This window comes from Labeo rohita, chromosome 10 (genome assembly GCF_022985175.1).
Source record: "Labeo rohita strain BAU-BD-2019 chromosome 10, IGBB_LRoh.1.0, whole genome shotgun sequence".
In the NCBI taxonomy this organism is placed as follows: Eukaryota; Metazoa; Chordata; class Actinopteri; order Cypriniformes; family Cyprinidae; genus Labeo; species Labeo rohita.
The window spans coordinates 27,458,481-27,472,326 of record NC_066878.1 but is presented as its reverse complement, the minus strand read 5'-3'; the positions used below and the strand labels follow the sequence as shown (position 1 = coordinate 27,472,326).

General features: G+C 28.1%; 1 protein-coding gene across 1 annotated transcript in view; it reads right to left on the bottom strand.

The window, feature by feature from the left end:
- LOC127172250 (myosin-IIIb) overlaps positions 1 to 13,846 on the bottom strand; it is a 53,774-nt gene that overhangs the window by 28,096 nt on the left and 11,832 nt on the right. The window contains exons 5-11 of the mRNA XM_051121483.1: positions 12,910 to 13,012; positions 12,630 to 12,786; positions 10,064 to 10,166; positions 7,382 to 7,507; positions 2,775 to 2,883; positions 2,564 to 2,680; positions 195 to 295 (exon numbers count right to left, since the gene is read on the bottom strand). Coding sequence (XP_050977440.1) covers positions 195 to 295; positions 2,564 to 2,680; positions 2,775 to 2,883; positions 7,382 to 7,507; positions 10,064 to 10,166; positions 12,630 to 12,786; positions 12,910 to 13,012 — 816 coding nt within the window. The remainder of the gene's footprint in view (positions 1 to 194; positions 296 to 2,563; positions 2,681 to 2,774; positions 2,884 to 7,381; positions 7,508 to 10,063; positions 10,167 to 12,629; positions 12,787 to 12,909; positions 13,013 to 13,846) is intronic.

Here is a 13,846-nt window from a genome sequence, read left to right as displayed (position 1 = left end):
GAAATACGTATAGATTTAGGCGTATAAGTATGTCCAATATAACAAAAAAGTCCAGTATTTTTAATTGAGGTCATTGGTGGATTATCATGGATGCCTTTTATTTTTTTTTGGCCCATTTAAACATTTTACTAAAAGAGACAGTCAAATGTTTTCCTATACAAATATCAAACGCATATGCACTATGAAGGACTTACGTGGTTGAAGAAAAACTGGAGCTGTTCGTTTGCCAGATTAATGCAGAGCTGCTCAAATCTGTTCACAGCAAAGTTTTCAAAACCGAAGATATCAAGGATTCCTGTAAAAGAGCAAACCTCAAATGTCACTCATCTTAGGTGCGGAATTGTGGTCTGGATTTCTTACAGACTTCTACAAAAACAAAAAATTTACAATATAAGAAGAATTTGCTATACCATTTCAGAAAAAAATAATGGTAGGTAAAAAAGTAGTTGAGATTTTACTGCCATGTTAAAATAAAAAAAATTAAATTAAATTAAATAAAATTAAGTTAAATAAAAATATTTAGTTTGCTATTTTATAATACAAAATATTATTGTATTTTTTCTAAATACGCTTTTTTAAAAATATTTTTCAGTAAACATTACAGTTATATTGCTTTGTTTTTGTTAAGTATTTTTGTTCAATAATATAAGTTATTAGCCCTACAAACAAGCAAAGAAAACCTGGGATTTTCATAATCACATTTAAACCTTTTTGGTTGTTTGTTTTAAAATAAAATAAAAAATAAAATTTATTTTTGTATTTTAGATATTGTATTTTATCTTAAATACTCCTTTTTTCATTTTTCAGTAAATATAACAGCAATTTTCCTTTGTTTGTTTTTGCTAAGTATTTTTGTTTTTTAATAATAATAATAATAATAATAATAATAATAATAATAATTGTTATTACAAAATAAACAAAATGGTAAAGCCCTAAAATAAAATAAAATTTATTTTTGTATTTTATAATACTATATATTACAGTTTTGCACCAAATACTCTTTTTTTTTTTTTCAGTAAATGTAACAGTAATATTGCTTACTTTGTTTTTATTAGATATATTTTGCTTTATTATTATTATTATTATTATTATTATTATTATTAATAATAATAATAATAATAATAATAATATTATTATTATTATTAATATTTATTAACAACAACAACAACAACAACAACTGTAACCGTTATTACAAAATAAACAAACACAAAATTGTGTAGCTCTAGAAACAAGCAAACGAAACCTGGGATTTTCAAAATTGCATTTTAAATCTATTTTTGTTTGTTTGCTTTAAAATAAAATAAAATAAAATGTATTTTTGTGTTTTATAAAAGAATATATTATTGTATTTTTTCTTAAATACTCTTTTTCAAGTAAATATAAGAGTAATATTTGCTTAATTTGTTTTTGTTAATTATTTTTAATAATAATAATAATAATAATAATAACAACAACAACAAAACAACAACAAAAACAACAACAACAACAACAAGTTATTATAACAAAATAAACACAAAATTGTGTAGCCCCACAAAGCAGCAAACAAAACCTGGGATTTTCATAATCGCATTTTAAATCTTTTTTTGTTTTAAAATAAAATAAAATAAAAATGTATTTTTGTGTTTTATAATACAATATGTTATTGTATTTTTTTCTTAAATACTTTTTTTTTTTCAGTAAATAAGTAATATTTGCTTAATTTGTTTTTGTTCATTATTTTTTAATAATAATAATAATAATAATAATAATAATAATAATAACAACAACAACAACAACAACAACAACAACAACAACAACAACAACAACAAAAACAACAACGTTATTACTACAAAATAAACTAAACTGTGTAGCCCTACATGCAAGCAAATTTAACCTTAATCACATTTTTAACCTTTTATGTTTGTTTGTACGTTTCTTTTAAAATAAAATAAAATAAAATAAAATAAAATAAAAAATAAAAAATGAATAGAAAACTAAAAATGCAATGATCAAGCTGACAAACATGGCATTTAACAACCAGCCAGAAAGTGCTGAGCAGATACAGGCTAGTTACATTCACATAACATTGGTTACAGTGTAATTTTTGCATTTTGAAGGCTAAAGGAGCACTGAGATTGAAAAACTGGAAAAATTCACTAGTGACAGGTTGATAAATCTGCAAATATTTCATCATAAGATTATCTTAAATGCAACAGCCCTATCAGGACATAAACAATTTTTTTAAACATCTGAAAAAATATTGTGTTAAATCACTGTCAATTTGCAGTATGTCAGCCACTAAAACCCTGCACTCCTGAAGCCAGTGTTGTTATAGTATTATTTATATACCATTATAATATTTAATAATATTTTATAATTTAAATATTATTTTTATTTTTTCAGTTTTCATTTTAATTTCAGTTTAAGTGCTTTTTGCTTTTTTATATAATTCATTTTATTTAATTATTTATTGTAGTTTTAGTAATTTTAGAACTTCAAACTTTAAGTTTGTTTTATTTGAACTTTATTTCAAATAGAAGTACACAAATGTCTCAGTAACAGCATAAACTGGTATATTTCTTACCTATTTCATTGAGCTCCACGTCACAGTCTACTTTAGGAGCGAGCAGCTCGTTGATTTTACTGACGATCCATCCGAACACACGACCGTAGGCCACTTTAGCGATGGAATCTCTGGCGTCTGAAATGTTAATTTCAAACACGGTGATCAATATGAAGGGTGTCAGATGCATTAGTGATATCGCACTGCACGAGGAAGTGACTCGGTCTCATACCTTCAGCCTGCTGCTGGTTGTGGAGTCTCTGGATGGCCTCTCCTCGCGTCATGGACGTGGTGCAGGTCAGACTCTTCAGTAAATCCTCTTCCTGAACACCAAACTGACCCTGGTTACACAAACAAACGCACAATTCACAACTGAGTTTTATTGTGTTTTTCCATGTTTTAGCTAAGAAGGATGTGTTTCTCCTAAAGTTGCACATTTAATCAAAATCACAATATGGCAAAGGCTGCATTTGAGCAGCTCATTGTCACTTAGTCGCTTTAACATGCATTAGAAAACACAAGATGCCAACCAACTTCCCAAATTTGTAATCACGTCAAAATAAAAGTTTGATGGTTTAACACTGAGGGGAAAAATAAATAAATAAAAATACTATTTACAGCTGTAATGTAAAATAAATTTATTATATTTATATTATATATGTATCATATTATTATATTTTTTTCTTAAATGTGCATTTTTGTATTTTTCAATGAAATATTACAATAGTAATATTGCTTTTGTTTGTATTAAGTATTTTCCTTTTTAATAATACTTAATAAATAGTAATTAATTAATACTTTTTAATAACAAATCAATTAATACTTACTGAACAAAAATAAATGCAAAATACAAATAAGCAATTAATATTGTAATATTTCACTGAAAATTAGTTTATTGAATAGTTATTTTAAAACAATTTGTTAATTTATTATTATTATTAATTATTATTATTATTATTATTATTATTATTATTATTATTATTATTATTATTATCATTAATTTAATATTGTACTATTTTAGTAATACTGCTATTAATTTATTATTATATTATTTGAGTAATATTACATTACAAATGTAATATTGCTTATTTGTTTGTATTAAGTATTTTTGTTTTTTAATAAATAAATAAATAAATAAATAAATACTTAGTACCAAATAAAAAAAAAAACCCATTCTTTTTTCTTTGCATTTACTTCCTTTGGGCTCTATTTTCAGAAAGTATGGTGTATCATTTCACTGCAATGCAGATGATACCCAAATTTATCTACCGCTGAAACAAAATAAACAATGCGCTTATTACATCTCGTTTGGATTATTGCAACTCTCTTTATTTTGGCATTTCTAAATCTTCCATTGCTCGACTTCAATTAGTGCAAAATGCTGCTGCTAAATTCCTCAGAGGGCAACGTAAATTTGATCACGTCGCTCCAATTCTGAAATCATTGCATTGGTTACCTGTACATTTTAGAATTGAGTTTAAAATTCTTCTTTATGTTTTTAAATGGCACCGAGCTATCTGTCTGATCAACTTTATCCATACAATCCTACACGAAATTTGAAGTCTGGTGATCAAAGACTTCTCTCTGTCGCCAGATCAAGGTTAAAGCATAGAGGGGATAGAGCTTTTGCGGTTGCTGGCCCTAGGCTGTGGAATAGCCGTCCAGCCTATATTAGATCGGCACAGTCTTTAACTGTTTTTAAATCATCTCTTGAAACTTATTTCTTTTCTTTGGCTTTTAATTCTTTGTGAGTTTATGGTTTGTATCTGTGGTTTGGTATTTGTGTTCTATTTCTTCATCTGTTCAGCACTTTGGTCAGCCGTGCATGCTGTTTGTAAATGTGCTATACAAATAAAACAAACTTGAAACTTGAAAAATATAAAAGCAAAATAAAATAAGCAATATTAAAATTGTAATATGGTATTAAAGTAAAATACTGCATTATTATTATTATAAAAATATTATAAATATTTTATTTAACTATTATTGTTATTGTTTAATCATTTTTATTATACATTTATTCTTTTTTCTTTTTTATTGTTTTTATTATAATTTATTATTGTATTATTTTAGTAATATTACTATACATTTTTTTATATTTTAGTAATATTATATTACAGTTGTAATATTGCTGTTTGTATTAAGAATTTATTTGTTTTAATAATAAGATTTAATTTAAGCATTTAAGCATTTTTTGTTTAATTAAATAATTATTAATAATAATAATAATAATAATAATAATAATAATAATAATATTAATAAAATATTTTATTAATTGTATTAATTATTAATATTCTTTACTCATTTTAATCATCATTATATTATTTTAGTTATACTGCTATTAATTAATTTATTATATTTAAGTAATTACTACTACTACTACTACTACTACTACTACTACATTACAACAGTAACATTATTTATTCTGTTGTAAAAAGTATTTTTTGTTTTTTTAAAAAAGCAATAATAATATTGTAATATTTCACTGACAAATTTAGTTTTATTAAATAGTTTTATCATGTTTTATATTATTATTATTATTATTATTATTTACTACTACTACTATCATCAAATATTATTTTATAGCTATAGCGATACATTCACAAAATTTTGGCCAGTTTTTTTGTATAGCTCTATAAACAAGCACAGAAAACCTAGGATTTTTATAATCATATTTTATAACAATTTTATAAAATCAGAAAAAAATCAGATTAAATCAGATATAAAAAATAAAATAGGACAGCTCTAATCTTTCCCAAAACATGCACACGCTCCTGAGGTTATGCCAGGTTTCTTTGAAAGGAATGTTATTTTAAGCTAAATCACATTGTGCAATGCAAATCAGATCAGATGTAAGGAATGAACTGCTACAAAAAACACAAAAGAAACAGATCCTGCCATTTTGAAAGAACAATGACTAGCCAAATGTAACCAAGACGTAAATGTCATGCAGGAAAGGTCAAGCTAATTTGTGCGTTTAGATGCTGTGGACACATATGCATCGGTACAACAAAAGACACATCAAATCTAATTTGCCCAATCCGGTCCATAAGTTAAAGTCGGCTGCAGTGGATTGATATACGGAACTGGTCCTGCGTCAGGGAAATGCGGTGGACTACTATTAACTGGCCCATACGTGTAGGATGACCTAACAGAGGCTAAACATAGCCACCTCTGGTCTTTCTGTGCACTCAGTGTCTTATCGTAAAAGGCCAGATGTAGGTGGATCCACACCTCCTTTAGTTTGCCCTTAAAAGAGTTTCTTTGTGTGTGCACAGGCCGTAATTCACCTGATTAAACAGCGGGGCAGTCGAGGTGACACTGGGACTGCAGGCTAACATTCATCTCCTCAGAAAACATGGTGTGTGTGTTGGCTTTCTAATTCAAGAGACACTATTGCTGCTGCTCGTGGTTTAGGGTTACTGATGTGAACAAACCTCTAGCAATGAGTATTAGTTAACGTTGTGTCATCTAGCAGAGTTCCTCAAATCATGTGTGTCGTTACATATACATACATGCATACATACACGCACAAAAAAAAAAATGCAATTTCTTACATTTGTATACATTCCAATAAAAAAAAAGCTATTTAATAAAAATTCATCATGAGCTATCTTTAATTGGAATATTGCAATTGCCATTTTTATAATAATTAAATTATAATTGGTTTAAAATTTGCTGCATTGCTTGTTTGTAGGGCTACAAAAATTAGCCAACTTTTTTTTTTTTTATTATATCTCAATAAGAATATAGTAACAACAACAATAATAATAATTATTATATTGTAAAAATTAATTATTAATAAATAGAAATACGACTTTTGAAATATTTCACCTTAAAATAAAATGTAATACAATTTTAGTACAACAATACTATTATCTATTGCTGTCCTAAATTCAAACTTTTATTTTACAATTTGGTCATTTTTGTGATTATATATCAATAAGACAAGAATTACAATAATACTGATTATTATAATTATTATTAAAACACCAATAATTATTATTACTAAAAATAAAAAAAATAAATAAAAATAAAAAGAAATCAACAAAAAGAAATTACTATTGTAATATAGTACAACAATACTTTTATTTTGGTCATCATTTTTGTGATGTCTATCAATAAGCAAAAATAATAATAATAATAATAATAATAACAACAGTAATAACTATTATTAGTAGTAGTAGTAGTAATAGTACTAGTATAAACAGACCAATTATTATTATTACTAAATAAAAATATTCAACAAAGAGCGATATTACTTTTTTGTAATACTTCACTCTAAAATAAAAATAATATAATACATTTTATTTAACAGTACAACAAGAGACAAGTTTGTAAGGTGCAGCATTTACTGTAAACAGAGATGCACTAAGATACTAAAAACTGCGATCATGAGCTGCTCATGAAGAAAAGAACACAGTGCTGCACTTTAAAAAAACATGCAGTGCATATATGTTTTATTATTTATTTTTTAGACCTAGGAATCACAACTTTAAAATTTCCAAATTCGCTTGCATGCAAACATTACAGTGTTTTGTCTAAATAAAGTCTAAATAGGGAAACGCACGCACACAAACTCTATTCATATTTCATGCATCAGAACAAGTATTTTCGCCGTATGTTCTGCTGAGGTTTATTTGTGTTTTGAACGTTTTTTTCTAATTGTATTCACACTTGTCACACTAAAAACAGCACTGCCGTTAAAAATACATTTCACAGTGGTTGAGAGCTGTTGAGAGCTGCTGCATGCACCGCCATGTGCCATGTCGACTTGCGAACTGTGACAGTGGTGCAGTGGTCACACAAACATCGGTGAGAAACAAACAAGAAACTCACTGCAGTAGCTTTTAACCAGCCACGTGACGCCTCGGACACCTTCAGAGCATCGCTGTCGGTTGTCTCAAAGGTGATGTTCCCCAAAGACAGAATGCCAGCTAGAATAGTCATCATGTCCACCTTTTCCTGCAAATGAGATGTGCATGTCTGTCAGGGTTACTGCAGGTAAACCGAAGGCCTTTTCAAGACCAAGTAAAGGAAATTGAAAGGAACACAATGTGTCAATATGGGGTGCTTTAAAGTTTCAAATCTCCATGATGTTTTAGATCAATACAGAAATATATCTGCTCAAAACAGCCAGAATATGAAAAGAACCTTTTACTGTAGCTTCAGATCACACTGCAAAAAAGTGATGTTCCTCTTCTGCATTTTGTCATGCATTTCAGTGCAAATATTAAAAGATTTTTAAGATGCATGTGCTTGAGAAGCAAAATGACTGGGTTTATGCTATACGGTGGGTTTATGATTAAAACATGAACAAATATCAGCAAGTGGGCTCAAACGAAATCGTTTAATGAGAGAATACATTTTTTTCTTTTCCTGGTGCAGCTCAAATAAACGTGTCTTGATTTAAAGATGTTTTGATGTTTGTACTGGATACAAAACAAAAATACTGAGGAAAACATTCACTTTTTGCAGTGCATACAACATTTAATGTCAACTAGACGAGTAAAGTTTGAGAACAAACTTTGAGTTGGCTTGAGAAAGCCTAGCCTGGAAGTTTGAAGCAGTTGTAAAAGTATGAACGTTGATGTTGCTGGCATGATTTAACATGTTGTTAGCATGATTTGGCATGATTAGCTTGTTGCCTGCATTTTTATACACGGATTACAATGTTGTTAGCATGTTTGTTAACACGATTAACAAGTTAATAGCATGATTCTAATGTGATTAGCAAGTTAACAGCATGTTACCATGAGTAGCAAGTTATTAACATGTTCATAGCCTGATTAGCATGTTGCTAGCATGTTTCTAACATGTAGGTAGCATGTTTCTAACATGATCCGCATGTTATTAGTATGTTGTTAACATGATTAGCATGTTGCTAACATGTTTTAGCATGATTTACGTTACTAACATGTTGCTAATGTGTTCTTAATATGATTAACATGTTGCTAGCATGATGTTAACACAATTAGCATGTTGGTAGCATGTTCCTAGGACGATTAACATGTTACTAGCATGTTGGTAACATGTTCTTAACATGATTAGCATGTTGCTAGCATGATGTAAACAAGACTGGCATGTTGATAGCATGTTTCTAACATGATTAACATATTACTAACATGTCGTCAGGATGTTTCTAACATGATTAGCATATTAGTAGCATGTTAATGTGATTAACATGTTACTAGCATGTTGATAGCATGATTAGGATGTTGCTAACCTGTTTTTGACACGATTAACATATTGTTAGCATGTTGATAGCATGTTTCTAACATGATTAACAAATTACTAGCATGTCACCAGAATGTTTCTAGCATGATTAACATATTAGTAGCATGTTAATATGATTAACATGTTACTAGCATGCTGATAGCATGATTAAGATGTTGCTAACCTGTTTAACAAGATTACCATGTTACTAACATGTTCTTAACATGATTAGCATGTTGCTAGCATGATGTTAACAAGATTCGCATGTTGCTAACATGATTAACATGTTACTAGCATGTTGACAGCATGTTTCTAACATGATTAGCATATTAGTAGCATGTTGTTGGCATGATTAACATGTTACTAGCATGCTGACAGCATGATTAAGATGTTGCTAACCTGTTTTTAACATGATTAGCATGTTGTTAGCATGTTGATAGCATGTTTCTAACATGATTAACATATTACTAACATGTCGCCAGGATGTTTCTAACATGATTAGCATATTAGTAGCATGTTGTTAACATGATTAACATGTTACTAGCATGTTGATAGCATGATTAGGATGTTGCTAACCTGTTTTTGACATGATTAACATGCTGTTAGCATGTTGATAGCATGATTAGGATGTTGCTAACCTGTTTTTGACATGATTAGCATGTTGTTAGCATGTTGATAGCATGTTTCTAACATGATTAACATATTACTAACATGTCGCCAGGATGTTTCTAACATGATTAGCATATTAGTAGCATGTTGTTAACATGATTAACATGTTACTAGCATGTTGATAGCATGATTAGGATGTTGCTAACCTGTTTTTGACATGATTAACATGCTGTTAGCATGTTGATAGCATGTTTCTAATATGATTGGCATATTAGTAGCATGTTGTTGGCATGATTTGCAAGTTACTAGCATGTTGCTAGCATGATTAGCATATTAGTAGTATGTTGTTTGCATGATTAGCAAGGTACTAGCATGCTGCTAGCATGATTAGCATGTTTAAACCAACGAAGACCCAACTTAAACACTTTCTGCTTTTATTTAACACTGTTTCAAGGCCTTAATTTGTGAAAGGTGCAAACTAAGACTTTTTCTGTCTCACAGAAACCCTGGTCTATAAACAAAAACTGTAAAATACCTTGCAAACGCTGTTAAGTTTTTAAACACCTCTAACTTCATGGTACTGTATGATACTTTTGAAGTACAAATGTAGCATGCAGCATCTTATTTAATGGGTAAACGTTATAGAAAAGCATTTCATAGCACAGGACACACAAAAAAAAACAAAGTTGTTCTCACCTGCTCCTCAAATCCCACCATGTCCATGGCGTTACACACTTCAGCGTATTTCACACGCCAGGTCTGAACAATGTCGTCCTGCCCAAACCTGCCATTCAAATACCTGACAAGAGCAAAAAGATGTAAACTTACTGCTCGCTTTTCAGAAATTTGATTAATATTGTGTTACAGATCAGTTTTTAACTGATTTTTAACCTGCTTGAAGCACTGGTTGAATTCATTTCTTCTTGAAACTCTCATTTAAGGTCATGAATGTGCATGCAAAGTTTTGATACACAGATATGTGCATTGGAAAGACAATTTCTGGTGACTACGTCGGTATTAACGGTTACACAGGAACTCCATTTGTGTTCATGCAGTTTATAGAAATCAACACAAAAACGATTCTCTATTACTGAACAATTGTACTGAAGATTAATATAAAAAACTTTTACCCTCACAAGAGTAAAGAACAGGGTCTTTTGCAACAAGTACAAATAGCTTTAAATTATATTGTTAGATAGCATTAACTCTATATGCACATAAGTGGTGCGCAGATCTGCATGCACGACCAAAATAAATTCAACCGCACTTCTGCATACCGACATAGTTGACACCTAATAACCATGCACAACTACAGTTTTAGATCGACAAACTATAATTCTATATGAGACTTTTTCGAATTGAAATTCGAATTGAAAGCATAAATCTAGGCTATCACTGCCATTTTCAAAGCACAATGCAAAACTGACATTTTGTTCACTGGTGCTCTTCAATCAGCAAAACTAAAAGCCTACTTATTTTAAGTTTGAAAATGATTAAAAAAAAAAAGCATTTAATTTTTAAGTTTAGCATAAAATAATTTTACTTTTATTTATTTAATACTATTTTGTTACATTTTATTTGATTAAATATTATTAAATAAATATATTAAATATATTTTTATTTAATAAAATATAATGGTATTATCTCAATAATACTATTTTGTTACATTTTATTTTATTTAATACTATTTATATAATATGTTTTTATTTAATAAAATATAATGTCATTATCACACTTCATTATTTTGATTATTTTATTCAAAAACTAAAAGTGCAATAATTAATAGCATTTTGTTAAATTGTATTTAATGCCATTTATTTAATATATTTTTACTTAATGAAATTTAATGGTATTATCACACATTATTTTCGTTATTTTATTCAAAAACTAAAACTGCAATAATTAATACTATTTTGTTAAATTTTATTTAATGCTATTTATTTAATATATTTTTATTTAATAAAATATAATGGTATTATCACACTTCATTATTTTGCTTATTTTATTAAAAAACAAAGTGCGATGATTAATACTATTTTGTTAAATTTTATTTTATTTAAAACTATTTATTTAATATATTTTTATTTAATCAAATATAATGCCATTATCACACTTCATTATTTTGCTTATTTTATTAAAAAAAATAAGCGCAATAATTAATACTATTTTGTTATATTTTATTTTATTTAACACCATTTATTTAATATATTTTTATTTAATAAAATATAATGGCATCATCACACTTAATTATTTTGCTTATTTTATTAAAAACAGTGCAATAATTAATACTATTTTGTTACATTTTATTTGATAACATTTTTTAAAATATATTTTCATTTAATAAAATACAATGTATTATCCTTACATTAAAACAATTTAGAAGCTATATATATAAAAAAAAAATCCTAAAAAAAAAAAAAAAAAAAAAAAAAAGACAAAAACAATTTCTAAAACTTTTACAGAAATGAAAATAGAAATGAAAACAAAAAATAAATAAAAAAATTATTCAAAATATTAATAAAAACTAACAGTATGATACTAAACTAACACCATTTCCAACACAATGTTTTAGTATGTAAAATGTGCAAGAGGAGGGTTAACACAGTTATATTATTTTTCTGCACGTCAGAGCGGGCGCGGCCATTTGTAAATTTTATGTGTGTACCTTCCAGTCTCATCTGCGTCCAGCTATTTTTAGCTGTATACAAAACAGCTTGTTTTGCTGCTTCTTACTGAAAACGTGTGCATCTTACCATATTATTTACCATATTATCTTAATTATAAACACACTGCTTTGTAGTGCAAACAGTTTTACTGTTTACAGCAAGTTGTTATTTTTCTAGTCATTTCCCTGTAGTGGCTAATGAACTAGAAGTCTCGCCCATAAGCAAATAGAAAATAATAATAAATCTAACATTAGTCCAACATTACAACATTTATTTTTAAAAATGTTTGTGTGTAGCTCAACCCTTGTGCGCTGTAGTGAATTTGCTTAAATCACTGTAGCGCACAACCTGTTGTGGTCTCAAATGTGGCTCAACCAATCAGATCTCTGCATCATTTGACAATGCTTTGTATCGACCTTTTACACAATGAACGTCATACTTGGAAACATGCCGTCCGTGCCAGAAATACTTCTATAGGAGACGTCGTGTGACACGCCTCCAATTAACTGCACGGATAAGACACTAATCTATGACCCGCATCATAAACAATGTTGCTGATCCAGTTTCACAAGCACATGACATCACAGATGACTCACCGGTATCGCGTTGGGTCCAGGAGGCCGTATATCTCTTTATCCTCGGCGGAAATGCCAGCCAACATGAAATAGAAGATGTGGAAATTCTGCTCTCCCTCATCCTGATGAACCACACGGGATTTCTCCAGGAGGTACTCATTGATTTTGGCCCCTTTGACTACAGAGACACCAAAATTGGGGTTAATGTTCAATCGTAGAACACTGAATTGATTTATTGGTCTAGAAACACACCCAAAGGAAGTTATAAGGTTATAAGTTATCTTTTCTGTCGTAAACAAACCTGAAGAGTTCTGAAAGCGGAGTTGGATGTATTTCCCGAAGCGACTGCTGTTGTCATTCATGACCGTCTGAGCGTTTCCAAAGGCCTCGAGAAGTGGATTCACCTATTTAGACACAATCAGACACAATCATGTTAGGCTAAAGAGGAATAGGGAGCTTTGTTTTTAAAAAGCATCTCAGAATGCACCACGAAGCTGGTTGAGAGAATGGCAACATGTTTTGGTGACAACATCAATTTGTTCACTACCACTTGTTATCTTATCAAACAGTTTGGCAGTAGCATGCTATATACATATATATAGAAATAGATATAGAGATAGATAGATTTAATATTTATATATAAATATAAAATAGCATACATTAATCAAATCGCACATGTATGGTTTTTTCAATTATTTTTACATGTTTTAATGTACATATTAATTATTTACAAATAAATAAATGATATATTGATAAATAATTTGTAATATTTCTATATAAATATAATATAGCATACATCATTATTCTGATTAATCAGAAATATAAATGTATATTTTTTAGAATTATTTTACATCTTTCAGTATATACACATTAATTAATATTTACTAAAATAAAGTTTAAATATTAATGTGTATATATAGTGTATATATATATATATATATATATATATATATATATATATATATATATATATATATATATATATATATATATATATATATATATATATAAAAAAAAAAAAAGAGTTTATTATAATACATATTAAATATAAATGCAGTTCAATCTCTTTTTTCTATTTATACATAAATATAAAATAAAAAAGTAATAATAATAATAATAATAATAAATTATAATAATAGTAATATAAATAAAAATAATAATATAACAATATATAATATTAATGTATTAATAGTACAAATGACAAATATGATACTATATATATATATATATATATATAT